At 39.1% G+C, this 25,033-nt stretch overlaps 2 protein-coding genes across 4 annotated transcripts in view; one reads left to right on the plus strand and one right to left on the minus strand.

Annotated features, from left to right (window-relative positions):
- The window catches only part of SESN1 (sestrin 1), a 104,419-nt gene extending 100,225 nt beyond the window's left edge, over positions 1 to 4,194 (plus strand). For all 3 annotated transcript variants that reach the window (XM_057737921.1, XM_057737923.1, XM_057737922.1), the window contains 3 exons: positions 1,100 to 1,290; positions 2,683 to 2,827; positions 3,033 to 4,194. In XM_057737921.1, the coding sequence (XP_057593904.1) occupies positions 1,100 to 1,290; positions 2,683 to 2,827; positions 3,033 to 3,119 (423 nt within the window). In that variant the 3' untranslated portion in view covers positions 3,120 to 4,194. The remainder of the gene's footprint in view (positions 1 to 1,099; positions 1,291 to 2,682; positions 2,828 to 3,032) is intronic.
- Positions 4,195 to 14,118: 9,924 nt separating this feature from the next.
- ARMC2 (armadillo repeat containing 2) overlaps positions 14,119 to 25,033 on the minus strand; it is a 98,809-nt gene continuing 87,894 nt past the window's right edge. Inside the window, exons 15-19 of the mRNA XM_057740087.1 lie at positions 23,292 to 23,414; positions 22,866 to 22,979; positions 21,045 to 21,177; positions 20,535 to 20,695; positions 14,119 to 14,578 (exon numbers count right to left, since the gene is read on the minus strand). Of these exons, the coding sequence (XP_057596070.1) occupies positions 14,421 to 14,578; positions 20,535 to 20,695; positions 21,045 to 21,177; positions 22,866 to 22,979; positions 23,292 to 23,414 (689 nt within the window). The 3' untranslated portion in view covers positions 14,119 to 14,420. The remainder of the gene's footprint in view (positions 14,579 to 20,534; positions 20,696 to 21,044; positions 21,178 to 22,865; positions 22,980 to 23,291; positions 23,415 to 25,033) is intronic.

The raw sequence follows: 25,033 nt of genomic DNA on the forward strand, positions 1-25,033 counted from the left end.
GTAGAAACGTAGTGTAGTTTAAATGGATTTCTTAAACAGTCTGTAAATATATAATCAGATGAGTTGATATTCCCAGTTTTCCCAATTATTGTGAGGGGCTAGTATTAAGTTATAACTCTTTTACCAGAATTATGAAAATATTTGAGAACTATGAGATTTTTTTTCTTTGCTCAAGGAACTAACATATTGCTTAGGGAGACAAAAATTAGGCACAAGGAAGAATTATAGACTATTTTACTTCATAGTGAAGCTGTGTCATGAAATATAATAGATTACAACTGAAGAGATCATGTGGACTGGAAATGAGGGAGATTAGGATTTGAGAGATTTGAATGATTTAAAAGCATGGGTTTTGTAAGCAGAGGAGAGACTGTAGGCAATAACTGAGCCTAGGGTGAGGGACACAGTGAGGGAAGGGATCATAAACTGACTGGGCTGCTGAGAGCTTCAAGCAAAGGGTTCTTCTGATTAGTGGGAAGTTAGTTTAAAATGGATTAGATTTGTAGGTTTTGACCACAGTGATGGCATTACATCAAAGAGGTGTTTTAGGGAAATAAATATGGGAGCAACATAGAAGTGGGGGCTTATTAAGTTTTGTTGATATGGAAAGAACAGAAGCAGGGAGATTTAATGTAGGAAAGCTAATTAGGAGACTCAATTAAGAGGGCTGAGAAGTCAGAGCGGGGAAGGAGGAAAAAGAATGAGTGATGGATACGTTGAAATAAAAATTTATAAAATTTGAGAACCATCTGAATGCCTGCAGCAATGGAAGAGGAGAGAGGCCTCCCAAGATGGGTCATCTCTGGAGGCTGAGGGGGGAAGCAGTAAGAGAAAGCTGAATAGGGGTGACCTCTGTGTAAGGGGAAGAGATTCCACTGGTTTTTAAAGTCACTGAGTTACAAAATGTAACTTTTGCATGTTGTGGTATAGAAATTGAAAACATCAAACTGGAACGCAAGTGAAACTGAGAGCTAGGGATGTACTAGAAAGACAGTGAATTTCAGCTGCCAGTAATCTCACTGCATTGAAGAGCGATAGACATGGCAATATACTTGGCCACATTTTAATTATTCACAGTTGTTCTATTCTCTGTATTTAGGACTACTGTTGGGAAGACCATGGTTATTCTTTGGTAAATCGTCTTTATCCAGATGTAGGACAATTGATCGATGAAAAATTTCACATTGCTTACAATCTTACTTATAATACAATGGCAATGCACAAAGATGTTGATACCTCAATGCTCAGACGGGCTATTTGGAACTATATTCACTGCATGTTTGGAATAAGGTTAGTCTGTTTTCTTACATTTATGAAGAGGGATTTTTCCTTTAGGCTACATTTTTCAGGTGCTTGGAACACATATGCACAGACACACATTAATATACTTATAACATCTCCTCCCCAGTAGCTTATTTTTATGCTTTTTATGCTTAAAAACTTGATTTTTTGCACTTTGGTGTGTTTCCTCTCGCCTAGCTAGTCAGGAGGGAGAGTTAGGGAAGTTGACAAGAGTTAAATAACAGATGCCTCCAGGGAAGAGCAGGGCAAGCAAGCTGGTCCAAGAGCACAGAGGAAGAGGCAAAGTCTGTCTCTGAACATTTATGCTACCTTCCCCCTTTGTAGCATCTTTTATCTCCTGACACACTCAAACCTACCTTTATGGAACTTAAAACTCTTTATAGTGCCCGTCTAGAGAGCACCTGCTCACATGATACTCCATCAAAATGCAAAACTTTCACATCTTGTGATAGTCAGCCACATTATTATGCTATATGGGAAACACAGCCATCATATACCACCTTCTAACATACACAAACACCTATGCTATGGTACTTTCTGATTATTTTAGCTGTAAAGTCAGACTTTCTCTCGCTTACTCATTTTATCAGTAGCCAGATTATTGACTTTAGACTCCCGAATGGTTATATAGGACCAGCTTTATAAGAGCTTTCTCCCTTTTCCACTAAAAACCAAATAGGAGACTTCTAGAAACTGTCCTCCACTGGAGCAGAGGAGGCACTGCTCTGGTGCCTACAATCATCTTGGCTTCAAGCAGAACAGCCTTTCCTAAGTGTAGACACTGTGAGGCCATCTAGGACCAATTCTTTCCTCTGAGACACTTCCCCCCTTTTTTTCTCATCTGACCTCAAGAACTTCTGGAAACACGAGAAAAGAAAATGTATTTACACAAGTAGATTATAATTTATGTATCATGAAATAGTATCAATAAATATTATCTGATTAATGTGTTGATTTCTTAATATCAGCAATACTCATAAACTTTGTTTCCAGGATTTGTTCCTCAGTGTGGTTGCTTATTCGTAATTGTAAATATATACTGTTACTTGGGCACTGGCAGTTTTTTTATCTTCCTAACTTCACTGTTTCTTACCCTTTAATACTCATTCATCCACTCCCAATTAAACATTGTAAAGCTGTCATTTTGGGGGACAGCTGCCTACACAAAGAGGGGAAAAGAATATAACATTTACTATCGTTTAAAAAAATATTATATTTAATAGCAATTAAATCCCGTAATTACAGTAACAAGTACATAAGTTTAGAAAACAATACAGCTGACACTTGGCAAGCATAGCATTTACTAGTGATGTCTGTACTTCTGTAAGAAGAAAACAGACTATATATCAAAAATATAATTCTCACGTTGTCTTTTAACAGATATGATGATTATGACTATGGTGAAATTAACCAGCTATTGGATCGTAGCTTTAAAGTTTATATCAAAACTGTTGTTTGCACTCCTGAAAAGGTTAACAAAAGAATGTATGATAGCTTCTGGAGGCAGTTCAAGCACTCTGAGAAGGTATGTACCTACTGTGTTTACTCTGTAACTTAAGCAGTGATCCTTATTCTTCTTCACCTAATCTAATGGGTCTTATTAAACCCTTTCCATCACCTCTGTCGACCCAGAGAAGAACATTCTTATTTTTTGGTGTTTTTAAGATGCACTGAAACTGATTGTGAATGCTTATAACTGTATCCTAAATGATGTTGTGTTTTATATTCAGGTTCACGTTAATCTGCTTCTTATAGAAGCTAGGATGCAAGCAGAACTCCTTTATGCTCTGAGAGCCATTACCCGCTATATGACCTGATGCCTTTCCTCCATTAAAGATGATGGAACGATCAGCAGATATAGTCTACAAGGGGAAGGTACTAAGCCCCAGGACCAATGGTAGATAAAAGAATTCAGAAATCCATTGTGCCATGATTCCTTTAGTTTCTGCTATTTTACTGTGGAAATGCCACTGCTGACACAAGCAGTGAGTGCTTGGCAGCTTCAAGTTTAGAGCTGTGAAGAAGGGCTGCTATTCACAGTATTTTGCTTTTTGACAGTACAAGATGCTGTATAACTGTTTTAATACAGCAAATAGTAACTCTCCAAATCCTGTTGCTTTTATGTTAAAAAATAAGATAACAAGAATTGGAGCATGCAAAGAATGGGTCTTTGATAATGGTGTAAGCTTTTATATTGAGACAAAGAATTTTAGATATTGGTGCTGCTATTCCTGCTGGTGGAATGAATAGAGTGGCTGTTCCAGTTAAGCTATTAGTAATAAAGTGAACACTGCTACTATCTGAGCCTACATACGTAATTTGTGTGGTTTCAAATTAAACTTGCATATGTGTTAATTTTTTTGCATCTAAAATTACTCACAACTCGGCAAAGACCATTATGATGGTAACAGCTCATTTCTTTCATATAGTTTTTTTAAATTCAGTTATTGGATGATATTAAATTACAGTGGCGTTCTTAAAGATTTTCTTCAAAAAGCAATCTTAAATGAAAGTGTGTAAATTATAAGAAAAGCTGGCTACCTTTTGATATGCTGTTTCCCAAGATTCTCTGACACTGGAGGGTAGCTGTCTTGTGCAGTATTTTTGTTTCCAGCACCGAAGTTATGGGAAATATTGCTGTAGCCTGCTGAGCAGTCCCAGGTGCATTCTGCCCCTCTGCTCCTGCCCACCTCATGGTCCCCACTTCAAAGGTTGTGCAGCTCCTTAAATAATAAAGCTGGAAAATATTTTTAGTCAGGTTATCAAATTTGATTTTGAAATGCAAACAGGCTTAAAAAATGTATTAAGAACTTTGTATTCTGGAAGCGTGAGTTGCTTTTGAAGTATGTCAGTATTATTGGTATTTTTCAATAAAGAATAATTTTTCTCCAATTTTATTTGCTGTCTCAGTCTCTTACAAAGTCATGACTTCAGTCAGTAACTATTCTCAGCATCTACTGACTTTCATTAGCCATCACACTTAAATAATTCTGTAATCAGGTGAGAGACTGCTATTAAATGGCAAACTCAAAGTCATTTTGAAAGATGCAAAGAAAAGTTTTATGTTGGAAATGGTACAGTCCCATCTCTTGTCCATTTTGAACTGCGATGGACTGAGATGTTTCAGAGGTCAAATAGAATTATTAAGAATTATTAGAAACAAAGGCTAATTAGGGAGCCACTACAGAACAAAAAATGACACTCAAACAATTAGAAATAACTCTAAATTTAATCAAAGCTGTTGTAATAACTTACTCATCAAAATATTTATTGAGCTCAATCTAGTGCCTATAAATTTATGGGGTGGGAGGCACAATTTTGAATGGAGGTGATGTACTTACCTTCATGGCTGTATACCCTAGTAAGGAGATAAGACTATCACCTTAGATAAAAATTATCTTCAATATATTTTATATTTAAAGAAATATATAAGCCCATTCCTAGTCAGCTTACAGTAATATACAAATGGTCTTACCCACTGAACTTGCATCATGCCTCTGCCCTTTTCTGTCTGCTGCTGGCTTATTTCATCATAGCAATACAGGTGAATCCGACAAGTAACGTTGCACTGGATGTAGTTAAATTTTTACTCATTCTGCTTCTGCTCTTTGTTCTTTGCACTTGCTCTTGAAAATACAAATTTCTAAAAGAGGTTCTAATCAGTAGTAGGATCATCACAAAACAAGATAAACTGAGTTCATTATTTTACTCCATGGAGGCTTATAACTAGAAATCACAAGTCAAAATGAAAATTTTAATGAGTAAAAAAGTGTGCTATACCTAAAGTAATGAAGGCGTGCCTGTGACACAAAGTTGATGTTTCAACACCTCCCATTTAACAGGTGTTTCCTGTTGCTCAGTGTTTTCTCAAAACTAAACACATAGGATATCTAATGTTACTATAATCTTTGAAACTAATAGTTTCCAAAATAATTGGGAAGGTAAAATAGAATACTCTATGGGATTTCAAAACTCTCCCTGACAAGAGGAATTTTTTTTTCTTGAATAATCATGAATAGATTTCTGGTTGAGATTTCTAAGATTCAGTTTTTTTAAATCCATTTTTTGGTAAAAATTGGGGAACTTTTTTATTAGGCAAAAGTTAATTCAGTATCTCTTACTGCAAGAGTGAGATTAAATTCTAAACACATATTTACCACAATTATTTAACTCCATATAAATAGTGGTGATAAATTAAGAGTTGTTTTTATTCTAACAGTGTACCTATTTCAAATTATTTTGATAACAGACCATTGACAGATAAGTAAATAACACTTGTCAGATAAGCATGTTTTCCAAGCACATTTCACTCATTAAGATACACTGAAATTTTGTTACATATTTATAACTAGTGAATAGCAAGGGAAAGCAAAAGGCACGTGGATGGAGAGTGACATCACCAATGAAGGTCCAGGTCCTTGTTCCCCATGGAGACACTGAGCTAACAACAATATAAGGACCAAAATATCTTTGTGAGAACTCTAGAAATCACTTGAGAAGCTACAGCTCAGGCAAACACAAAACCAGGAGGAAGCTGCACCAAAAGGTGTAGGAAAATTTGGGGCATTTTGCTCCTCCTAGCCCTTCCCTTTGCTTGGCACAGCACGCTGCAATTGAGAGGAAGCTCCCAATACCTGGCTCCTCCCTCAGGACAGAAAGAAAAAAGGTGAAACTCGTGTCTAACATTCTGGCTTGTCTGGGGGCCTGTTTGAGGGACTAAATTCTGTCTCACCTGACTTGGAGCACTAGTGGAAGTGGTAGCATGGTTTGGATGCTGGTTGTAGGCCACTGAAAACAGACACAAGCACATTAGAGCAGCAGGGAGTCTACAGTTCTGCAGGCAGGTGCAGGGGATCTAAGAGAGTACAGCCAGGAATAAAATAGAAATTGGAACAGGAAGCTCCTGAGAAGAAACAGAGGCAAGCCTCTTAGGGAAATTAAGTCAGTTAGAAGCAGACACATATCCTGGAATAAACACATGCCCAAAGAAGATTCATCCCTGGAAATGCGAGCCATTTTTCAAATGTCCATATCTTAACAAAGTTCACAAGGTATATAAATAAACAGGAGAATGTGGCAAAATCTAAGAAACCTCCAGAAACCAACCCTAAAGCAATGCAGAACGCTGAATTACCTAACAAAGAATTTTAAACAATTGTCTTAAAGATGCTCAGTGAACTAAAAGAGAATAAGACTGACAAATCAGGAAAATTATGCATGAACAAAATGAGAATGTCACCAAAGAGACAGAATAGAAAGGAATCAAACAAATTCTGGAGCTGAAGAAACAATAATTGAATTAAGGAAAAAAACTAGAGTTTGACAGGAGATTTGATCAGAGAGGAGAAGTATAATCAGTGACCTTGAAGTTATTGATACTATCAATAACTTCGGAGTTACTATTAATAACCTTGGAGGTTATTTGATGTTATCAAGTCAGAACAAAAAGAGAAATGAAGAAAAGTGAGGAGCGCCTAAGGTACTTACAGGGGTATCAGTAACAAAGTGGGGAGTGGGCAGAGCTGTAAAGGAATGGAGTTTTGTATGCAAATCAAGTGCTTATCAGCTTAAAATATTGTTATAACTTTAACATTTTTAAACATAATTCCCATGGTAACCACAAAGAAAACCTCTTTAGAATTTACACAGAAAGAAATGAGAAGGAAATCAAAGCATGTTGCTACAAAAAAAAGAAAAAAGAAAAAATAGTCAATGAAACACAAAGGAGGAAGAGGGGAAATGAGGTATAAAAAAGGTACAAAATTTGCAGAAAACAATTAACAAAATGGCAATAGTAAGTCCTTCCCTATCAGTAATTACATCAAATGTAAATGGATCAAATCCCCCAATCAAAAGACATAGGTTGGCCAAATGGATAAAATAAAAAGGAGAATTCAACTATATGCTGTCTATAAGAAACTAACTTTAGATCTAAGGACACATATAGGCTGTGAGTGAAAGGCTGGAAAAAGATATTCCATGCAAATGGTAACCAAAAGACAGTGGAGGTGGCTATACAAATATCAGAAAAAAGGGTCAATTCACTAAGAAGATATAACAATTATACAGGCACCAGATACTAGAGCTCCTAAACATGTGAAGCAAATGTTAACAGAATTGGAGAAATAGATAGCAACACAATAATACGAGATTCAACACCCACTTTCAAAAGTGAATATAACCAACAGAAGATAAATAAGGAAACAGAGGACTTAAACAACACTGTAGATTACTTGGATCTATCAGACACATACAGAACACTTAAACAATAGCAGAATATACATTCTTCTCAAGTGCACATGGAACATTCTCCAGGACTGACCACATATTAAGCCACAAAACAAGTCTTAAATTTTAAAAGACAAATCATACCAAGTATCTTTTCTGATCATAAAGGAATGAAACTGACAACTGAAGAAAGAAAAACTGGAAAGTCCACAAGTATGTAGAAATTAAACAGAACATCCTTAAAAAGCCCCTGCCCCTGCAAAGAAGAAATCACAAGTGGAATTAGAAAATATCTCAAGATAAATTAAAATAAAAACAGAACACACCAAAACATATGGATACAGTGCCAAAAGGGAAGTTTAGAGCTATAAACTCTTACATTAAAACAGCAAAAAAGATCTCAAATCAATGATCTAACTTGACATAGCAAGGAACTAGACAAAGAACAATCCAAACCCAGAGCTAGCAGAAGGAAGGAAACAAAGATTAGAGCAAAGATAAATAAAACAGACAACAGAAAACAATAGAGAAGAAAAAAAGTTGTTTGAAAAGATCAACAAAATTGACAAAACAAACTACATTAAAAACAAAAGAATCAAATATATAAAATCAGAAATGAAAAATGGGACATTAACAACCAGTTTAAAAAAAAAAGGATAAGACTACTACGTACAATTGTACTTCAACAAATTGGATAACTTAGAAGCATACAACCTACCAAATCTGAATCATGAAGAAATAGAAAATCTGAACAGACCTATAACTAGTAAGGAGATTTGAATCAGTAATCAAAAACTCTCAACAAAGCCCAGGACCAAATGGTTTCACTGAAGAATTATACCAAACATTTAAAGAAGAGCCAACACCAAACTTATCTAAAAAATGAAGATGAGGGAACACTTCCAAACTCATTCTATGAGGTCAGCATTACCCTGATACCAAAGCCAGACAAAGTGACTACAAGAAAACTACAGACCAATATCTATGATGAATATTGCTGCAAAAAATCCTTAATACTAGTAAAGAGAATTCAACAGCACATTTAAAAAATGAAGTGAGATATATTCCTAAAATGCAAGGATTATTCAACATATAAAAATTGATCAGTGTAATATGCCACATTAACAGAATGAAGGGGGGAAAAACACATGGTCATATCAATTGATGCAGAAAAATCATTTGGTATAATTCACTACCCTTTCACGATAAAAAATACTCAACAAACTAGGAGTAGAAGGAAACTATCTCATGTAATAAAGACCATATGTGAAAAGCCCATAGCTAACATCATACACTGTGAAAGACAAAGCTTTTCCTTTAAGATCAGGAACAAGACAAGGATGCCTACTCTCACTACTCATAGTACCAAAATCCTAGTCAGAGCAATTAGGCAAGAGGAAGAAAAAGTCCAAATTGGAAAGGAAATGTATAATTATCTCCGTTTGCAAATGATGTGATCTTATATGTAGAAAACCCTAAAGATTCCACACCAAAACAAAAACTGTTGAAACTAAAAAATTCAGCAAAGTTGCAGGACACAAAATCAACAAAATCAGTTGCATTTTTATAGACTAATAATGAGCAATCTAATAAGGAAACTAAGGCAACAATTCCATTTATAATAGCATCAAAAAGAATAAAACACTTAGAAATAAATTGAACCAAAGGAGTTGAAAGACTTGACACTGAAAACTACAAAACATTACTATAAGAAATTAAGACACAAATAAAGGACCATTCAATAAGGAAAAGACTGTCTTTTTAACAAACGGTGCTGGGAAAACTGTTTATCCACATGCAAAAAAAAAAAAAAAAAAAGAAAGAAAAGAAAAAGAAAAAAGTTTGAGCTTTACCTTACAACCATACACAAAAATTAACTAAAATGGATTAAAGACCTAAATGTAAGAACTAAAGCTATAAAAGTCCTAGGGAAAAAAAAAAAAAAAAAAAAAACATGGGGCAAAGCTTCAGGACATTGGATTTGGCAATGATTTACTGGACAGAAGACCAAAAGGTAAAAGAAAAAATAGACAAATAGAACTACATCAAACTTACTTCTATGTGTCAAAGGGCACAATCAACAGTAATGGGAGAAAATATTTGTAAATCATGTATCTGATAATGGCTTAATATCCAGAGTATGTAAATAACTCCTTTAACTCAACAACTACCACCGAAAGACCAAAAAACAACAAAACAAAAAACACAAATAGCCTGATTAAAAACATGGGCTAATCTTATAGTTTTCAGAGTACAGGTCTTTTGCCTCTTTAAGTAGGTTTATTCCTAGCTATATTATTTTTGATGCAGTGGTAAATGGGATTGTTTCCTTATCTTCTTTGATATTTCATTGTTAGTGTATAGAAAAGCAACAGGTTTCTGTATATTAATTTTGTATCCTGCAACTTTACTGACAAATTCCTTTAGCATTTGTTGTAAAGCTGGTTTGATGGTGCTGAATTCTTTTAGCTTCTGCTTGTCTGTAAAGCTTCTGCTTTCTCTGTCAAAGTACAAGACCTGTACTCCATAAACTATAAGATACTGATGAAAGAAACTGAAGATGACGCAAACACATGGAAAGATATAGCATGTTCTTGGGTTGGAAGACTCAATATTGTTCAAATGACCATATGATCCAAGGCAATCTACAGAGTCAATGCAATTCCTGTTCAAATTACCAATGGCATTTTTCAGGAACAAGTACAAAAATTTTTTAGATTTCTATCTAAACACAAAAGGCCCCAATAGCCAAAGCCATCGTGAGAAAGAAAAATGGAGCTGGAAGAATCACACTCCCTGACTTCAGACTATATTACAAAGCTATATTAATCAAAACAACATGGTACTGGCACAAAAACAGACATAAAGATCAATGGAGCAGATCAGTGGAAAGCCTAGAAATAAACCCACACATCTACAGTCAATTAACATAGGACAAAGGAGGCAAGAATATACAATGGAGAAGAGATAGCCTCTTCAACAAGTGGTGCTGGGAAAACTGGACAGCTACATGTAAAAGAATGAAAATAGAACATTCTCTAACACCATATACAAAAGTAAACTCAAAATGGATTAAAGACCTAATGTCAGACCTAAATATAAGACCTGATACTATAAAACTCCTAGAAGAAAACTTAGGCAGAACACTCTGACATAAACTGCAGCAATATTTTTTTGGATCCCTCTCCTAGAGTAATGGAAATAGAAACCAAAATAAACAAATGGGACCTAATTAAACTTTAAAGCTTTTGCACAGCAAAGGAAACCATAAACAAAATAAAAAGACAGCCTACGGACTGGGAGAAAATATTTGCAAAAGATGTGACTGACAAGAGATTAATTTCTGAAATATACAAACAGTTCATAGAGCTTAATATCAAAAAAATAAACAGCCCAATCAAAAAAACGGGCAGAAGACCTAAATAGACATTTCTCCAAAGAAGACATACAGATGGCCAAAAGGGACATGAAAAGATGCTCAATATCACTAATTATTAGAGAAATACAAGTCAAACTTACAGTGAGGTATCACCACACTCCAATCAGAATGGCCACCTTCAAAAAGTGTACAAATACTAAATACATGTGGAGAAAATGGAACCCTCCTATACTGTTGGTGGGAATGTAAATTGGTGCAGCCCTATTGAGAACAGTATGAAGTTTTCTTAAAAAACTAAAAATAGAGTTATCACATGATCCAGCAATCCCACTCTTGGTCATACATTCGGAGAAAGCCATAATTCGAAAAGATACATGTGCCCCACTATTCACAGCAGCACTATTTACAACAGCCAAGATATGGAAGCAACTTAAGTGTCCACTGACAGATGAATGGATGAAGATGTATACAATGGAATATTAGTCATAAAAAATAAAATAATGCCATTTGCAGGAACATGGATGGACCTAGAGATTATCATACTAAGTGAGGTAAGTCAGACAAAGACAAATATCATTTGATATCACTTACATGTGGAATCTAACAAAATGATACAAATGAACTTCTTGACAAACAGAAATAGACTCACAGACATAGAAAGCAAACTTATGGTTACCAAAGGTGAGAGGGGAGTGGGGAGGGATAAATTAGGAGTTTGGGATTAACATATACACACTACTATATATAAAATAGATAACAAGGACCTACTGTATATAGCACTATACTCAATATCTTGTGATAACCTGTAATGGAATGAATCTAACAAATGTGTGTGTGTGTGTATATATGAATCACTTTGCTGTACACCTGAAACCAACACTGTAAACCAACTATATTTCAATGAAAATTTTAAAATAGATACATAAAAATTATTTTAAAAAATAAAAATTTAAAAATGGGCAAAGGACTTGAATGGACATTTCTCCAAAGATGATATGTAAGTGGACAACAAGCATATGACAAGATACTCAATATCACTAATTATTAAAGAAATGCAAATCAAAACCATGAGATACTATTTCACAAACATTAAGATGGCTACTATCAAAAAATAAAACAAAACCCAAAAAACCAAACCAAAACAAAAAACAGAAAATAACAAGTATTGGAGAAGATATAAAGAAATGGGAACCCTTGTGCACTGTTGGTGATGTGAAATGGTGCAGTCTCTGTGGAAATCAGTATGGACATTCCTCAAAAAATTAAAACTATTACTACTAAATGATCCAGTAATTCCATTTCTGGGTATACACACAAAGGAACTGAAAGCAGGATCTCGAAGATGTATTTACACACCCATGTTCACAGTAGCATTATTCACAATAGCCCTGAGATAGAAGCACCCCAAATGTCCTCTGATGAAGGAATGGATAAAAAAAAAGTGATACAAACATACAAGGAAACATTACTCAGCCTTAAAAAGGAAGGAAATCCCATCACACGCCACAACATGAATGAACTTTGAGGACATTATCCTACGTAAAATAAGCCAGTCACAAAAAGACAAATGCTGTATGAGGTATCTAAACTCGTCAAATCAAACTCATGGAAACAAAGTAGAATGATTGTTGCTAGCGGCTGGGGAGAGGAGGAAACAGGGAGTTGTTTAATGGATATAGAGTTTGTGTTGCAAGACGAAAAAAGTTCTGGAGAACTGTTCCAGAACAATGTGAATAAACTTAACACTGCTGAACTGTACATTTAAAAACAGTTATGATGGGGACTTCCCTGGTGGTCCAGTGATTACGGCTCCACACTTCCAATGCAGGGGACACCGGTTCGATCTCTGGTTGGGGAACTAAGACCCCACATGCTGTGCAGCATGCACTCCGCCCCCCCAGCCCCCACCCCACCCCCAAAAAACATACTTAAAATTAAAAAAGAAAGTTGATGGTCCAGCTTGCACACAAGTCTGAGGGAGAGGAGTTTAACATGGAGAACAGGCATAATGCTATTCCACTATGAGTTATGATATTAGTTATAAATACTGAAGCAGCTATTTTGGGGGGAAGAGAGTTTTATCTTTTCCACTGAAAGTAGAATATATAGTTTGCTATGGGTAAAATAAAGACGTAGATCTTCTCATGTTTTTGAGAGATTAGCCTGTCAGACTTATAAGAAATGATTTCAACTATTGGAGTGAATCTACTAGCAAATACTGTGGATGAAAGACTTATGGATACAGGGAGTGTCTCTAGAGGATTCTACTTAGCCCCAGTCAGGGCTGAGGCCCAAACTAGAGGAGACCTTGGAAAGTCTATTCCTGGAAATTTAGGTTTTTTTCTAATAGACTTTTAAGAGCCCATCTGGTCTGGGATGCCTGCCTTCATCCCATTAGTGTCGGGACTTTGTTAGGGTGAGAGAGGAGCTTTTTGGTTATTAATGGCTCATCTCTCACCCTACAGAGCAGAGTAGCAAACCTACCTTTATTTCCAAATCGCTTTTGGCTAATATGGGATAACAATGGTTATCTCAATTTCTTTGGTTTCTATTATTTATTCAAAGGCCAAACTTATCTTACAAAGAGTGGCAAACTAATAAACTAATTACCATCATAATTTACTGAGAACCTACTACACATCAGTCACTATACTGGACAATTTGCCCATTTTGGTTTTTTTTTCCTAAGCTACATGATATTAAAATAGATATTAATCCCATTTTATGAAGCTAAAAAAAATCAAGTTACTTACCCAAGGCCCAAGCAGGGGAGAGCTAGGATTCAAACTAAGATTTGCCATACACTTAAGCCTACACTCTTTCTAGTACATTATATCACCTCCCTAGTCACAGAGAGTTATAAGGAGAAGACCTGTCTGGTCTACTCATTTTATTTCAAATGAAAATAAAAAGGTAAAATACTCCCTTTTCCATCTATTTTACTTATTTAATAAAGAGTAGATGGCCCAAAACAACCTTCTCTAAATGTTTCTGCTTACCTCTTCTCTTAATATGACAACCAGAAAAATAGTGGTACCTAACCAGAAGGTTATTATTTGATGCTGTAAGAATTAGTGCAGATGCTCATGTAGTAATGTATTCCTAATAGTGTTGACCACCGTTCTTTCTATACACCACACCCAACAGTCTTCACTGCGCAAGTCACTTACTGAACTGACAAACACAAATTCTAGAATCGTTGTCAGGATTTTAAGACTAGAACTAAATTATTTAATAGAGAATAGAAGAAAAAGTTATTTACTTAGAAATGCCAGGCATATATTTTCATTTTACATTTCTCATAGCAGAAAGTACATGTATATTCATTTTTCCATAATACCTAAACAAGAATAAATGCTTATTTCTTTTAAAATACTAAGACTACTCACTAAAATCAGTACCTGAAAAACTTTCAGTATTTGTTAATACTGAAAAAAAGTTCATGTTTGTTACCACTTCTTAAGAATGAAGGAGATCTGACTTCCTGTTTGTGTTGTTAATCTGCATCATGTTAGAAGGAAGGAATAGGCAGAGGTTCCAGGAAGGTGTGATGACTCTGAATTCGGTTTAGAAGCTGCTGTGCCACAGGTTTGAATTCTGTTTCCCAATGGAGTCTGTGATAGTTTTTTAGATCTTGGTCAAAACTCCCATTCAGTGCTAGTTTTTCATCTGTATCAGAAAAATTAAAATTACAGCAATTATTTAGAAACATAATCCTACTGAATAAAGTTTCCTTTTTGATGGCATGAGTTAAACTCATCCTGGGTCACCTCTAATTCCAACAAGGCTTTTTTTTTTTTTTTAAAGAACTTTTATTGAGATACAGTTAGCATACAATAAACAGCATATATTTAGAGTGCACAATTTGGTACCCAATCTCTCAATTCATTCCCCCCCAACCCTCCTCGCTTTCCCCATGTGGTGTCCATATGTTTGTTCTCTACATCTGTGTCTCTATTTCTGCCCAACAAGGCTTTTTTAATGGGAGTAGTTCTTTAACTCTTTTCTATTCCTTACAAAAAAAATTTAAACAAGTATGTTAGTCTCTTAATGTAAAAAAAAAGATAATAATCTTTTTAAAAAAAATAAAAATCCTAGATTGAATTGAGCTCTTACTTCAGTTTATCCCTAATGTTTACATGTAAATCTACCTCCAAAAGTCAGATCACAAGTTCTCAGAATAAGCAAAGTATTATAATAGATTATTTCCTTATCCTTGCATTAGAAAAGTTAATTACTTCAATGGTTAACAGATACAAAAGAAGATAGGAAATCTTTTGGGAAAGTAGCACAATTGAATTTGACACTGTAAACCTGACTGAAAATCAACTTTGCTCATTTCAAAGCAGGCTGGACATACTTCTTTGTAAAGAAAACCCCCCCTCTCTGCGTACCTAACCCCCCCCCCCCACCTTATGCTCTCATCAATAATAGTGAAGAGTGGGAGACTTGGAGAATCCTGAGGAGTATTAGAATCCCAAGTGAGTCCATGGATAATGCAAAAAAGCACTCATAAAAAAAGATGCAAAATCACAACCAGGATTGGCTTCTTAATCCAAGGGCACTCTGAAATCTATGATTATCATAAGTATATCCAACCCAAGCAGGAGGACAAATGGCTACTAAGGTTTCTGCACCAACCCGCCCCTGCATTTTCCTTTGTTTACATTGGACCCCATTGGAAGGACTTGAGGAAAATGCACTGGCCTGCCAGTCAGAAGGTTGCTCTGCCACTTCCTAGGTCTGAGGCTGAGGCAGACTTCTTAAGTGGTAACCACTAAGTCCTAAAGTGACCACAAATATTACTACTTGCATACTTTGCAAACTTTTTTCATAAGGCCAATTAAAATCCTACCATAAAATGCTTCATTAATGTTTACATCAAGTTTTCTACCCTGAGTATTCTAAGTACACATGAAGCACACAGACACGTGAAGTACACTCTGTGTGCTTTGGCACTACTGGTGTTAGTGTCACCGCCCGGAATAAGATAAGTCTGGAATCCCAGTTTGTGCCTTCCCCTCCTCTCCTCCAGCCAAGTGGACAGCTATGCAGCTCTGAGATAAGATCCGGGCAGACACAAACACTTCAGCAAGGCTCTCCGTGGAGATCCCTGTAAGCAAACCTGGCCCTCCTTGCCCCCATCTGACAATCAGGGCCTGAAAGGATGAGAATACATACAGATGGTGTTCCGTGCCTTCACAGTCCTTCCTGTTGGGCTACGGCCAAACAAAAGAAGTCTGCGAGGCTCTGAGTGCTTCTGAATTTCTAGATCTTCTTCCTGCTCACTCTTCTCCAGATTTACTGAGCACTAAACTTTCGCCAAAAATGAATTCTCTTATTTCATGCCCTTCATTCCCAAGCAGTTTAGGGCTGAGGGCTGCCCAGGCACTCCACAGTCCTTTCTCCTGCCCAGGGCTTTTGGGTGGATTTGGTGCTTTTAGCCAAGTTACTATTTTGGTGTTTTGGGGTTTTTTTTTTTAATCTAACGTCAGGACTGTGTTACTTTTCTTGAGGCTCAACATATAATTAGTTAATCTACACTTGGGCCCTATAAATTGTAAGTTGGGTTAGGCAAGATAACAAAAGTGGCCAAATAGCTGAAGGAAAGAGAAAGCAGCCTCAAGTTTCAAAGTAAATACAGCAAATGCATAAAATGTGTCCTATTACACAAGCTAGTAAACTTTGCATCTCATACTGCAAAGAAGAGCAGAGGCTAATCCAAGAAAAATTTAGATCTGTGATTTTCAACCTTTTTTTTACTGTGACCTAAGCAGTCCATATTACATGATGACTATATACACACACTTAAATATTCATATGCACGTAACAAATGTTTCACGATGGAATACTTATTTTTACTACATGTAATATATTCTGATATTCTCCTTCTGTATTTATTTTTTAAAGATTCTGGTCACAGTGTGAAAAGCATTGATTTAGATAACCAATTATTCTGAAGCTTTCTTTGTGCACAACACACTTCCAAATACTAGAATTATAGATAAGGTGTTAGGATTTAAAGGACTCAAAACAAGTTTGTCAGTGACCATTATAACACAATCTCTATTACAGTTTCAGGATCCTGCAGTATGGATAAAAGCGTCCCCTACTCACGGCACTGTTTCCTGGCTTGCTGTTCAGCACCAGGTAGCTATTGGGGGTTCGATTATGGTTGTGACTATTATAAGGCACAGTCCTCACATGTTCCAGAAGCACCTGACGGCTCTTTGGCACAGGCTTGTTGATGTGATCCCCTAACTTGCACCCTGGGCCCCCTCTACCTCTTGTCACATAAGCTAGATGCTAAGTTCTACATACCACAGATGAATATAAAATAACCTAGTGTCATTTACGTTCACAGTTAACAAACTGCACACACTGATCACCAGTTGCCAGCAACCCTGAGAGAAGCTCGTGGCAGACTCGTGTGCCAGGGCACGCCACTTGAGAACTTCAAGATAAACAGATTGCTAATGAGTTTATAAGAAGCGGCTGCAGCACATCAGGAAGTTTTAGACAACATTCTTTTTAAGCCACCTTCCTAAAAGACTGTCAACATCCCAACCACACTGAGGACCATTACTTTCTTTTTCCAGTTCCCCATCAAGAAAAAGTTGGGTAACTTACACTGCTATATCAATTGCCCTACCATTATTTCTAAAAACAGTGCTCACACTTCAGTGTGGGATTTAACAGCTCATCCTGTTTTCAAAATGGCCTGGTTTTTTTTAGCTATCTTTGTAAAATAACTGAAATTTAAACTCTCACTCATATATCCATTTCACCTGCTGCCACCCAACTGGCCAGACCCAGCTACAACCCTGTCAGAAGTAAGGGGCCCACACCGTGGGGAGAAGAGCCAGGAAGCAGCCAGGCCTCATGGCTCATAAGCGGGCGCTCGCGATCACGGGAGAAACCCGTGCCGCCCTGTGCTGACGGCCGGGCTCCCTGATGGACTGGGTTTATTTCTCTTACCCATGCCTCCGTCCCCTTCCACGGGGGAGTGGGGTAAGGGTGTACTACGTAATGGAACAGCAGAAAAACACGGGGGCTAGATGTTTACTCTCTGATGAAAAGCCCTGGCTTTGCTACAGTATGATCTTAGGCAAGTCACTTAACCCTGCTAGACCGTCTACCTCATCTGTCACCTAGCTGATGACCTTAGAGAGATCCTATAAGGACAGAATGAATGTGCTTTTGAAAGTACGCAGCACTATTAACAATACCACTATCGTCAGTTAATCCACAAGCATCTATCAAGAACCTGCTTTGCACAAGGCAATATCCTTACCCTACTGGCTCCGCTGCGGTGAGGAAATAAGAGAAAAGTTACGAAACAGTTAATAAAGAACAAGTCCCACAGCTCATGATTAATTGCTATATAAGTAGTACAGATTTCCTATAATCATGGGCTTGAAAAGCTCATGAGAAGGGCCTGCAAGTACTGGCGGCATGGGGCCAGGCAGGTAAGGGATACGGCAGGGCCAAAGGTGCCAGGTTAAGGAATCAGGAGGTGAAGCCCAACCCGGCTCTAGGGAAGGTTGAGGGAGGGAAGTGGTAGGAACAGGCCCATTGCAGTCGAGTGCCCGCCAGGTGTGCCACCCCCGCAGCAAAGCCGGCCATGCCCACACCCCTTTGCCACACGGCCCCACCATTGTGTTATATATGGTTGACTGCTCCAGACTTCGGTGCCAAAGGAAGCCACAGGCAGCCTGCAGCACGTGCTGCCTGAGGCATGAAAGCCCTAAACTCCAGGAGAGTGACTCATGGAACCAGTCACATCTTCTCCCTAAATGGGAGACAGAAAGTCGTGCCAACAGCAGAGGAGACAGTCCCACTCGCGAGTGCAGCAAGAAGAAGCCTTGAGGCAGCTGAAGCCTTGGCCACGCAGGCGCCCAGAGGGAACGAGGTGGGGAAAGGACTTTTTCCGTAAGAGCTGAGACAGAGCACGGCTGGGTCTCAGCAGGATGGAGCAGACGGCGCCTGCTACTGAGCGGGCCACTCGGGGACTCTGGTTCCACCTGGAACGACCTGCCAGGTCCCAAGTGCCTGTCCAGCAGGCTCTGGGCAATGAGCTTGTTTCCCGGCTCCCTTCTTCCCTGGGCATCCTTCCCTTCAACTCCTTCATTAACCAGGGCAGAGGTTCTCGGTGCCACCTGAACAGCAGACTCAGCTGTGGAGCCTTTTTTTCATGATGCAGATAATCGGCCTCCCCCACCAAGAGCTCCTGATTCAGAATTCCTGGGGATGGGGCCAGGACAAGTGTTTTTTGTTGTTGTATCATTTTCTTTTTTTCTTTTTTCTTTTTTTAAATTCCACAGCTGATGCCAATGTCCTGGCACAGCTGAGAACTGAGTGAAGGCAGGCTGAGTGCACGTCTGCTCCCAGCACCCTGAGAAAGCATCAAGTCCACGAGCAGACTGTGGACCTCAGTGAGTCAAAATCATGCTTGTTGTTTCCTACTCTTACACAAAATTTTATTTACCTGGAAACAAACACATTTCACATCAACCCAGCACACCTGATTCTTTCAAATAGTTTTTGGTTCCAAGTTCCTGTTTAATAACATATTGTTACAACACTTAGAATTTACCAAGCACTTTCACAACCACGTTTTGAGGACTTGCTGTGTGTCAGGCTCTGTATCCAGGTCTTTGTACAGGTATGCTCATTTATTATCCTTACAGCTCTGCAAAGTGGACATCAACTATCCCCATCTTAGACATGAGAAAACAGAAATTCAGAGAGGTTAAGCCCAAGCTTAAAACCTTGTATGTGATAAAGCAAGGCCTTAACTCAGAAGTGTCTGACTACAGCCTTCTGGGCTTCCCGGAATGTTCTCAGGATGCTTGTTTGATTCTCAGGACTCCCTGCAACAGGGCAGGGATGTCACGTCCCATTTCACAGATGAAAAGACAGCTTCGGAGAGAGTCTCCTGTTGACTCACACCACCTGAGAGAGTGAGGATTTGAACTCACAGCCTCTGAGTCACACTGAGTCTTTCCACACAGCCTTGCTGATCCACCACAGTGCTTGGGCAATGGTAGGGACACCTCCGTTTTGGAAAAGAGATTATTTAAACACTCATTTACTGACCCAAACCACCGTTATTAGACCTAACCCAGGCTGAAAAAAACTCCCCTAAAAATAGCTTTTTCAGTGTAAGATACTCTCATCTTTTCTTTGGTTAGTATCAGTGATTTCCCACCTTTCAATGTAGGACCCCACTGTAATGTCAGTTTCAGAGACCCTCCCCCATATAACTGACACAGATGCTAATCCAAATGCATAGGTCCGTCAACGTCCATATGCTTTTTAAACAGCAGCAATACGTTTATGCCTGGGTCTTCTATTTACGCAGTTTATAGAAAATGCAAAAAGGGGGGAAATGCCACAGAAGAAATCATGACAGCACCCAATGAGTTAAAAGCCCTTGCGTCCCCACCATAAATAACATTCAGCCTCTTCCGGATATCTCCAAGTTACAATAATCTTTAATATGCTCCTGTTACCTGTAGAAACAAAGCCACCCAAATGCCTACCAATCTTTAACCATACAGATCACAGGAACACATTTTTTTCTCATTTTGATAAAACTCACAGACTCCCAGTCAGGTCTTACCTAAAAATGACGACAGCAGGACTAAGAGTGTGTTGGCGGCCTCATCTCCAAAACATGATGAAGCATTGGTGATATGTTCACTGAAGTTCCATAAAGTTTTGCACACCAAGCAGGCCAGCTGCCAGTCAGTGGGACCAAAATCCCTTAAACAATCTACTAACCTGAGTTAATAAAAGTCAAATTGAGACGTTATTAGGTCGGAATCTCTGTAGTTTTTATATTTTTAACCTGATGATTAACTTTGTCATATTTAATATGCATTACATATAATTCAGTGTCATTAAAAATAATTTCATATCTACAAATTTTAGTAGCTACAAAGTAGCAATAACCTACTTCCGAATTATTTTAAGTGTCCGGTGGAACTAAATGCCCTCTTTAGCCCTAGCGTGGCTCTTCTAAATGTTGAAATACCTCTGCCTGGGAGAAATGAGGAGAGGGGCCCAAGCTCCCCAGAAGACTATATCCTCTGAATCCTGACAGAGTCAGGACTCCATGCCTCGAACTTACTTTGTAATGCCACCTCCTTCTTTTAGGATGACACGCTTGTCTTTATCCACGGTGAGATTTAGGAGAACCCCACAGGCAGAAAAGCAAATATCCTGATGCCTAGCATCCAGCAGAGCAATCATGAACTTGTGAACTGGGAGGGCAGAGAACAAATGCAGACCAGTAAAGCTCAGGGGCCCCAGCTGTATTTCATTTCACAAATGGCAAAGGGGGAAATGGGGAGCAGCTTGCAAAGCTGGAAAGCCCGCTAGAGGACTCAGCCCACTCTTCCTAGGGCTTCACCCACTGCCCAGCAGTGCCTTCACCGACATGCACCACTTCAGAACCTGTTCCCCGCCCCAAAGGCCCCCTGTCCCTGAGGCTCCTGACAAAGGCATCAGCTCCCCGTCCCAGGCAGTGGGAGAGCCCCCCACCCGCGGAGAGGAGGGAACCACGGCTTTCCAATCACACAGGTGCCATTCATTTCATGTCTAATGTCTGGCTGTTCTCAAGGGTCCTTTTGAACCTCCGGTAGCAATTTTCTTTAAATACACAGCCCTGGGAGAGGGGAGAAGGCTCCAATGGACATCTTTCCAGAAGTCTTCCAGGGTCACAGCTTGTAAGAGAAGATGTGCTCAGACCACTGGAAACCAGCCTGTAGTGAGGCCTGACTTCCAGGGTAGGGGGTATCTCATATCAGGTTAGGTTCCCCGCCTTCCCTTACGCCTAGAAATGGAACTGTTTGTCCTGTTTTCTCATCCCCCAGTGGGGGCTGGGCAAAGGGTTGGGGGAGGATGAAGAAGGAGTGTGCTTTTGTTCCACTGCTCACCTGAGAGGTGGCCACCCTGTGTTGAGCTTGGCCCACTGATGGGTCAGACAGTGAGCTTGGCAAAGGCTGCATCACGTGTAAGTGTGTTTTTAAGAGTCTAAAGAATATATACCAAAATGGTATCTCTGGGGTAGTGTTTTTTTTAATCTGTATTATCCAAACTTTCTATTATGAACAGAAATAATCTGGTATTTTTACTGTTTTTACATGAAATATTTGAGACACAAACAGTATGTTTAATATACACTCTTGTATACCTGCTACCCAGTTTCAGAAATGAAACCTTACACATTCAATTTTATATTTTGGGGCCTCCGTTCAAATGTAACTTTGTCTTAACTGTGGAGTTTATCATTTCCAACTACATTTATACCTTATTCCATTACACATGAGTATTACATAAACGACACCCAAGACTGTTTTGTATGTTTTAAAACTATATTAATGGCATTATTCTGTATATGTCCTCCTCCTACTAGCCTTTTTGCTCCTATACTAAGTGTTTGAGGTTGATGCACGCTGATACAAGAACTTCTAGCTCATTTACTTTCATTGCTGTAGAAGTTTGGTTGCGTGAGTATACCGTAATGTATTTATCCTCTTGCCTGTTGATGGTCATTTAGGTTGTTTCCATTTCTCACTACTGCAAGCAGTATGTAGTAGACATTCCAGTACATGAAGAAGAATGTCTTTCGAGTCCATTCCCATGCACAGAAATGATATGTATAGATTACTTGTTTCCCTTAAATACACACACACACACGCATGCACGTACCATCTCAAAACTCAGAAGACCAAAAACTCATGAGGTTGAGGGAAACGCTGAGAACACTGCCTAGATTTGTCTTGGCATCCTGAGCTGAGAGCCTTACGGATGGACGGAACAGAATGTAAAGTACCACTTGTCCCAAAGCAGAAACAAGTATCATGTTGTGATGACCCAAACTGCGAAACCACTCAGCTGTTTATTGGCAAGACGTGCCAATTTATGAATGTGAGTGTCATTAACTCACCATTTTTCTGCACAATGAAATCACAGACGTCACGGTCCTGGGAGAGATTTCCAAAAACGCGCACAGCCTCTAGGATTCCATCCATGTTGTTACTCACAAGGAGCTTTAAGAGCACTGGGTTTGGTGACCAGAGAAATAAAATTAGGGAATTTCAGTTTCAATTTAAAGGCTATTAGAAACCAACATCATGCTAAATACTGAATATTTAAACATTAAAAATGATAACAAAATTCCAACCATAGGGGACTTTAGCAAGAACTAAGAAACTAACGTGTCCTCATATTCAACTTTCTTAGAATTAAATCAGACTCTTAGATGGTTGCACCAGAAATCAGAAAATATAAATATCTCCAGTTCTGTGTTTAGTTAATAAAGTCAAAACCTTAAATGAACATGCATCTACCCAAACCCATCTCTCGATCTTACATTCAGCAATATATAGCTTTTTGTCTTGAATTATGGAATTCTTCACTTGGTAGTAAGATAAGTTGTTGATCGTGGCCACAGTGTTGATCACCAGCTCCTCACAATCATCAATGGACTTGGATTCTGAAATAAAGCGAGGATGAGGGTGTGAAAGACTCACTGCGGGGCAGAAACCACAGTATCCTGACCGCAGCCCCAGCAGTGGCAGGGACAAGCCGTCCCGAGCGAGGGCTGCATGAGGGCAATGTTTGCTCTTGCTGTTTGCTGCTTTATTTCCCATGACTCCTCCTTGCAGGGAGATGCACCAAAGGCGGGGGACCACTTTCGGCCAGGGTTTGGAACATTCTAAGCTCAGTCCCTCCAGCCAGAGGTCTGGAAAAGTCGGGCTGATCTAGTCCCTGTGTACAAAGGTGCCAACACCAGGGAGCAGAGCTTCTTTGCCCTGACCAGGTCTCCCCCGGGGCCTCCACCCTGGGATTCTGTTCCCCAGACCCCCTACCCCGCAAGAGAATGGCCTCAGGTCACAATCCATCCACAATTCCTATTAATGCTGCCTTCCAAACATGCAGAGTCTGAGCTCCTCTCACCTTCTTCTGCTACCACCTAGTCCATCTTTCACCTCCTTCACTGGCTTCATCTTCTTCCACCTTTGCCTCCCTGAGCCTGTCCTCCATGTGATGATCCTTTAAAAGTCAGTCAAATAGCGCCACTCGCCTCACCTGGCCCACAGGCCCCACCCGGCTGCCCCAGTCCTTACCTCCCTGGCTTCATTTGCTGCTCCAGCCCCCAGGCCCCCCGAGGCCAACCACCCCGGTCTTCCTGCTCCTTTTGAGCAAGTCAGCCTGATCCTGCCCAAGAACCTTTGCACTGCTAGTCCCCCATCTGGCATATTCCTTCCTGCAGTTATCCTCACGTTCTTCGGGCTGCTGCTTCGCTGTCACCTTGTTGGACTCACTCTCCTCAGCCACCCTATATAAAACAGCACTGCTACTCTTTCCCTCCCCCTCTCCTCTGTAACACATGCGACCACCTGACTTATTAGGTGTTTAATACCTGGCTTCCAGCTCTAAGGTGTAAGCTCCATGAGACTAGGGACTTGTTTCACTCATCACTGCATTCTCAGCACCTAGGACAGTGTCTGCACAGAACAGTGCTCAATAGATAGCTAATAAGGACCTACTGTACAGCGCAGGGAACTCTATTCAATACTCTGTAATGACCTATATGGGAAAAGAATCTAAAAAAGAGTGGACATATGTATATGTAACTGATTCACTTTGCTGTACAGCAGGAACTAACACAACATTGTAAACCAACTTTGCTCCAATAAAAATGTACAAAAATAAAATAAAATCATTCCCCCTGGAAATATCTACTTACAAAACAGAAGACTGTAGCATTCTGATCTTGGGGTGGATCCGAATAAAGCTTAGATGATACATTTTTGAAGCGAAATAATAATAATAAACTTCAGTGTTGTAAAAAAAAAAAAATAAGTTGCTGAATGCAAAAATGAATGAATGAATGAACCCTGTAGCTTAGCACATAAGACCCTTAGTAATGTTGTCCCTGCCTTCCTCTCAGCCTCCACACTCATTGCTGGTAACTCAGACAACAGTGCAGAGAAGGGCAGATGCAGGGATGCCAGCCAGGAGCCTCCTGTATTGTTCCAGATGGCAAGTAACAAAGCTGAGGCTGGGGTGATGGCGGAGACGGAGCAGAGGGGCCAGGCTGGAAGACTA

The sequence above is a fragment of the Hippopotamus amphibius genome, chromosome 6 (genome assembly GCF_030028045.1).
Source record: "Hippopotamus amphibius kiboko isolate mHipAmp2 chromosome 6, mHipAmp2.hap2, whole genome shotgun sequence".
In the NCBI taxonomy this organism is placed as follows: Eukaryota; Metazoa; Chordata; class Mammalia; order Artiodactyla; family Hippopotamidae; genus Hippopotamus; species Hippopotamus amphibius.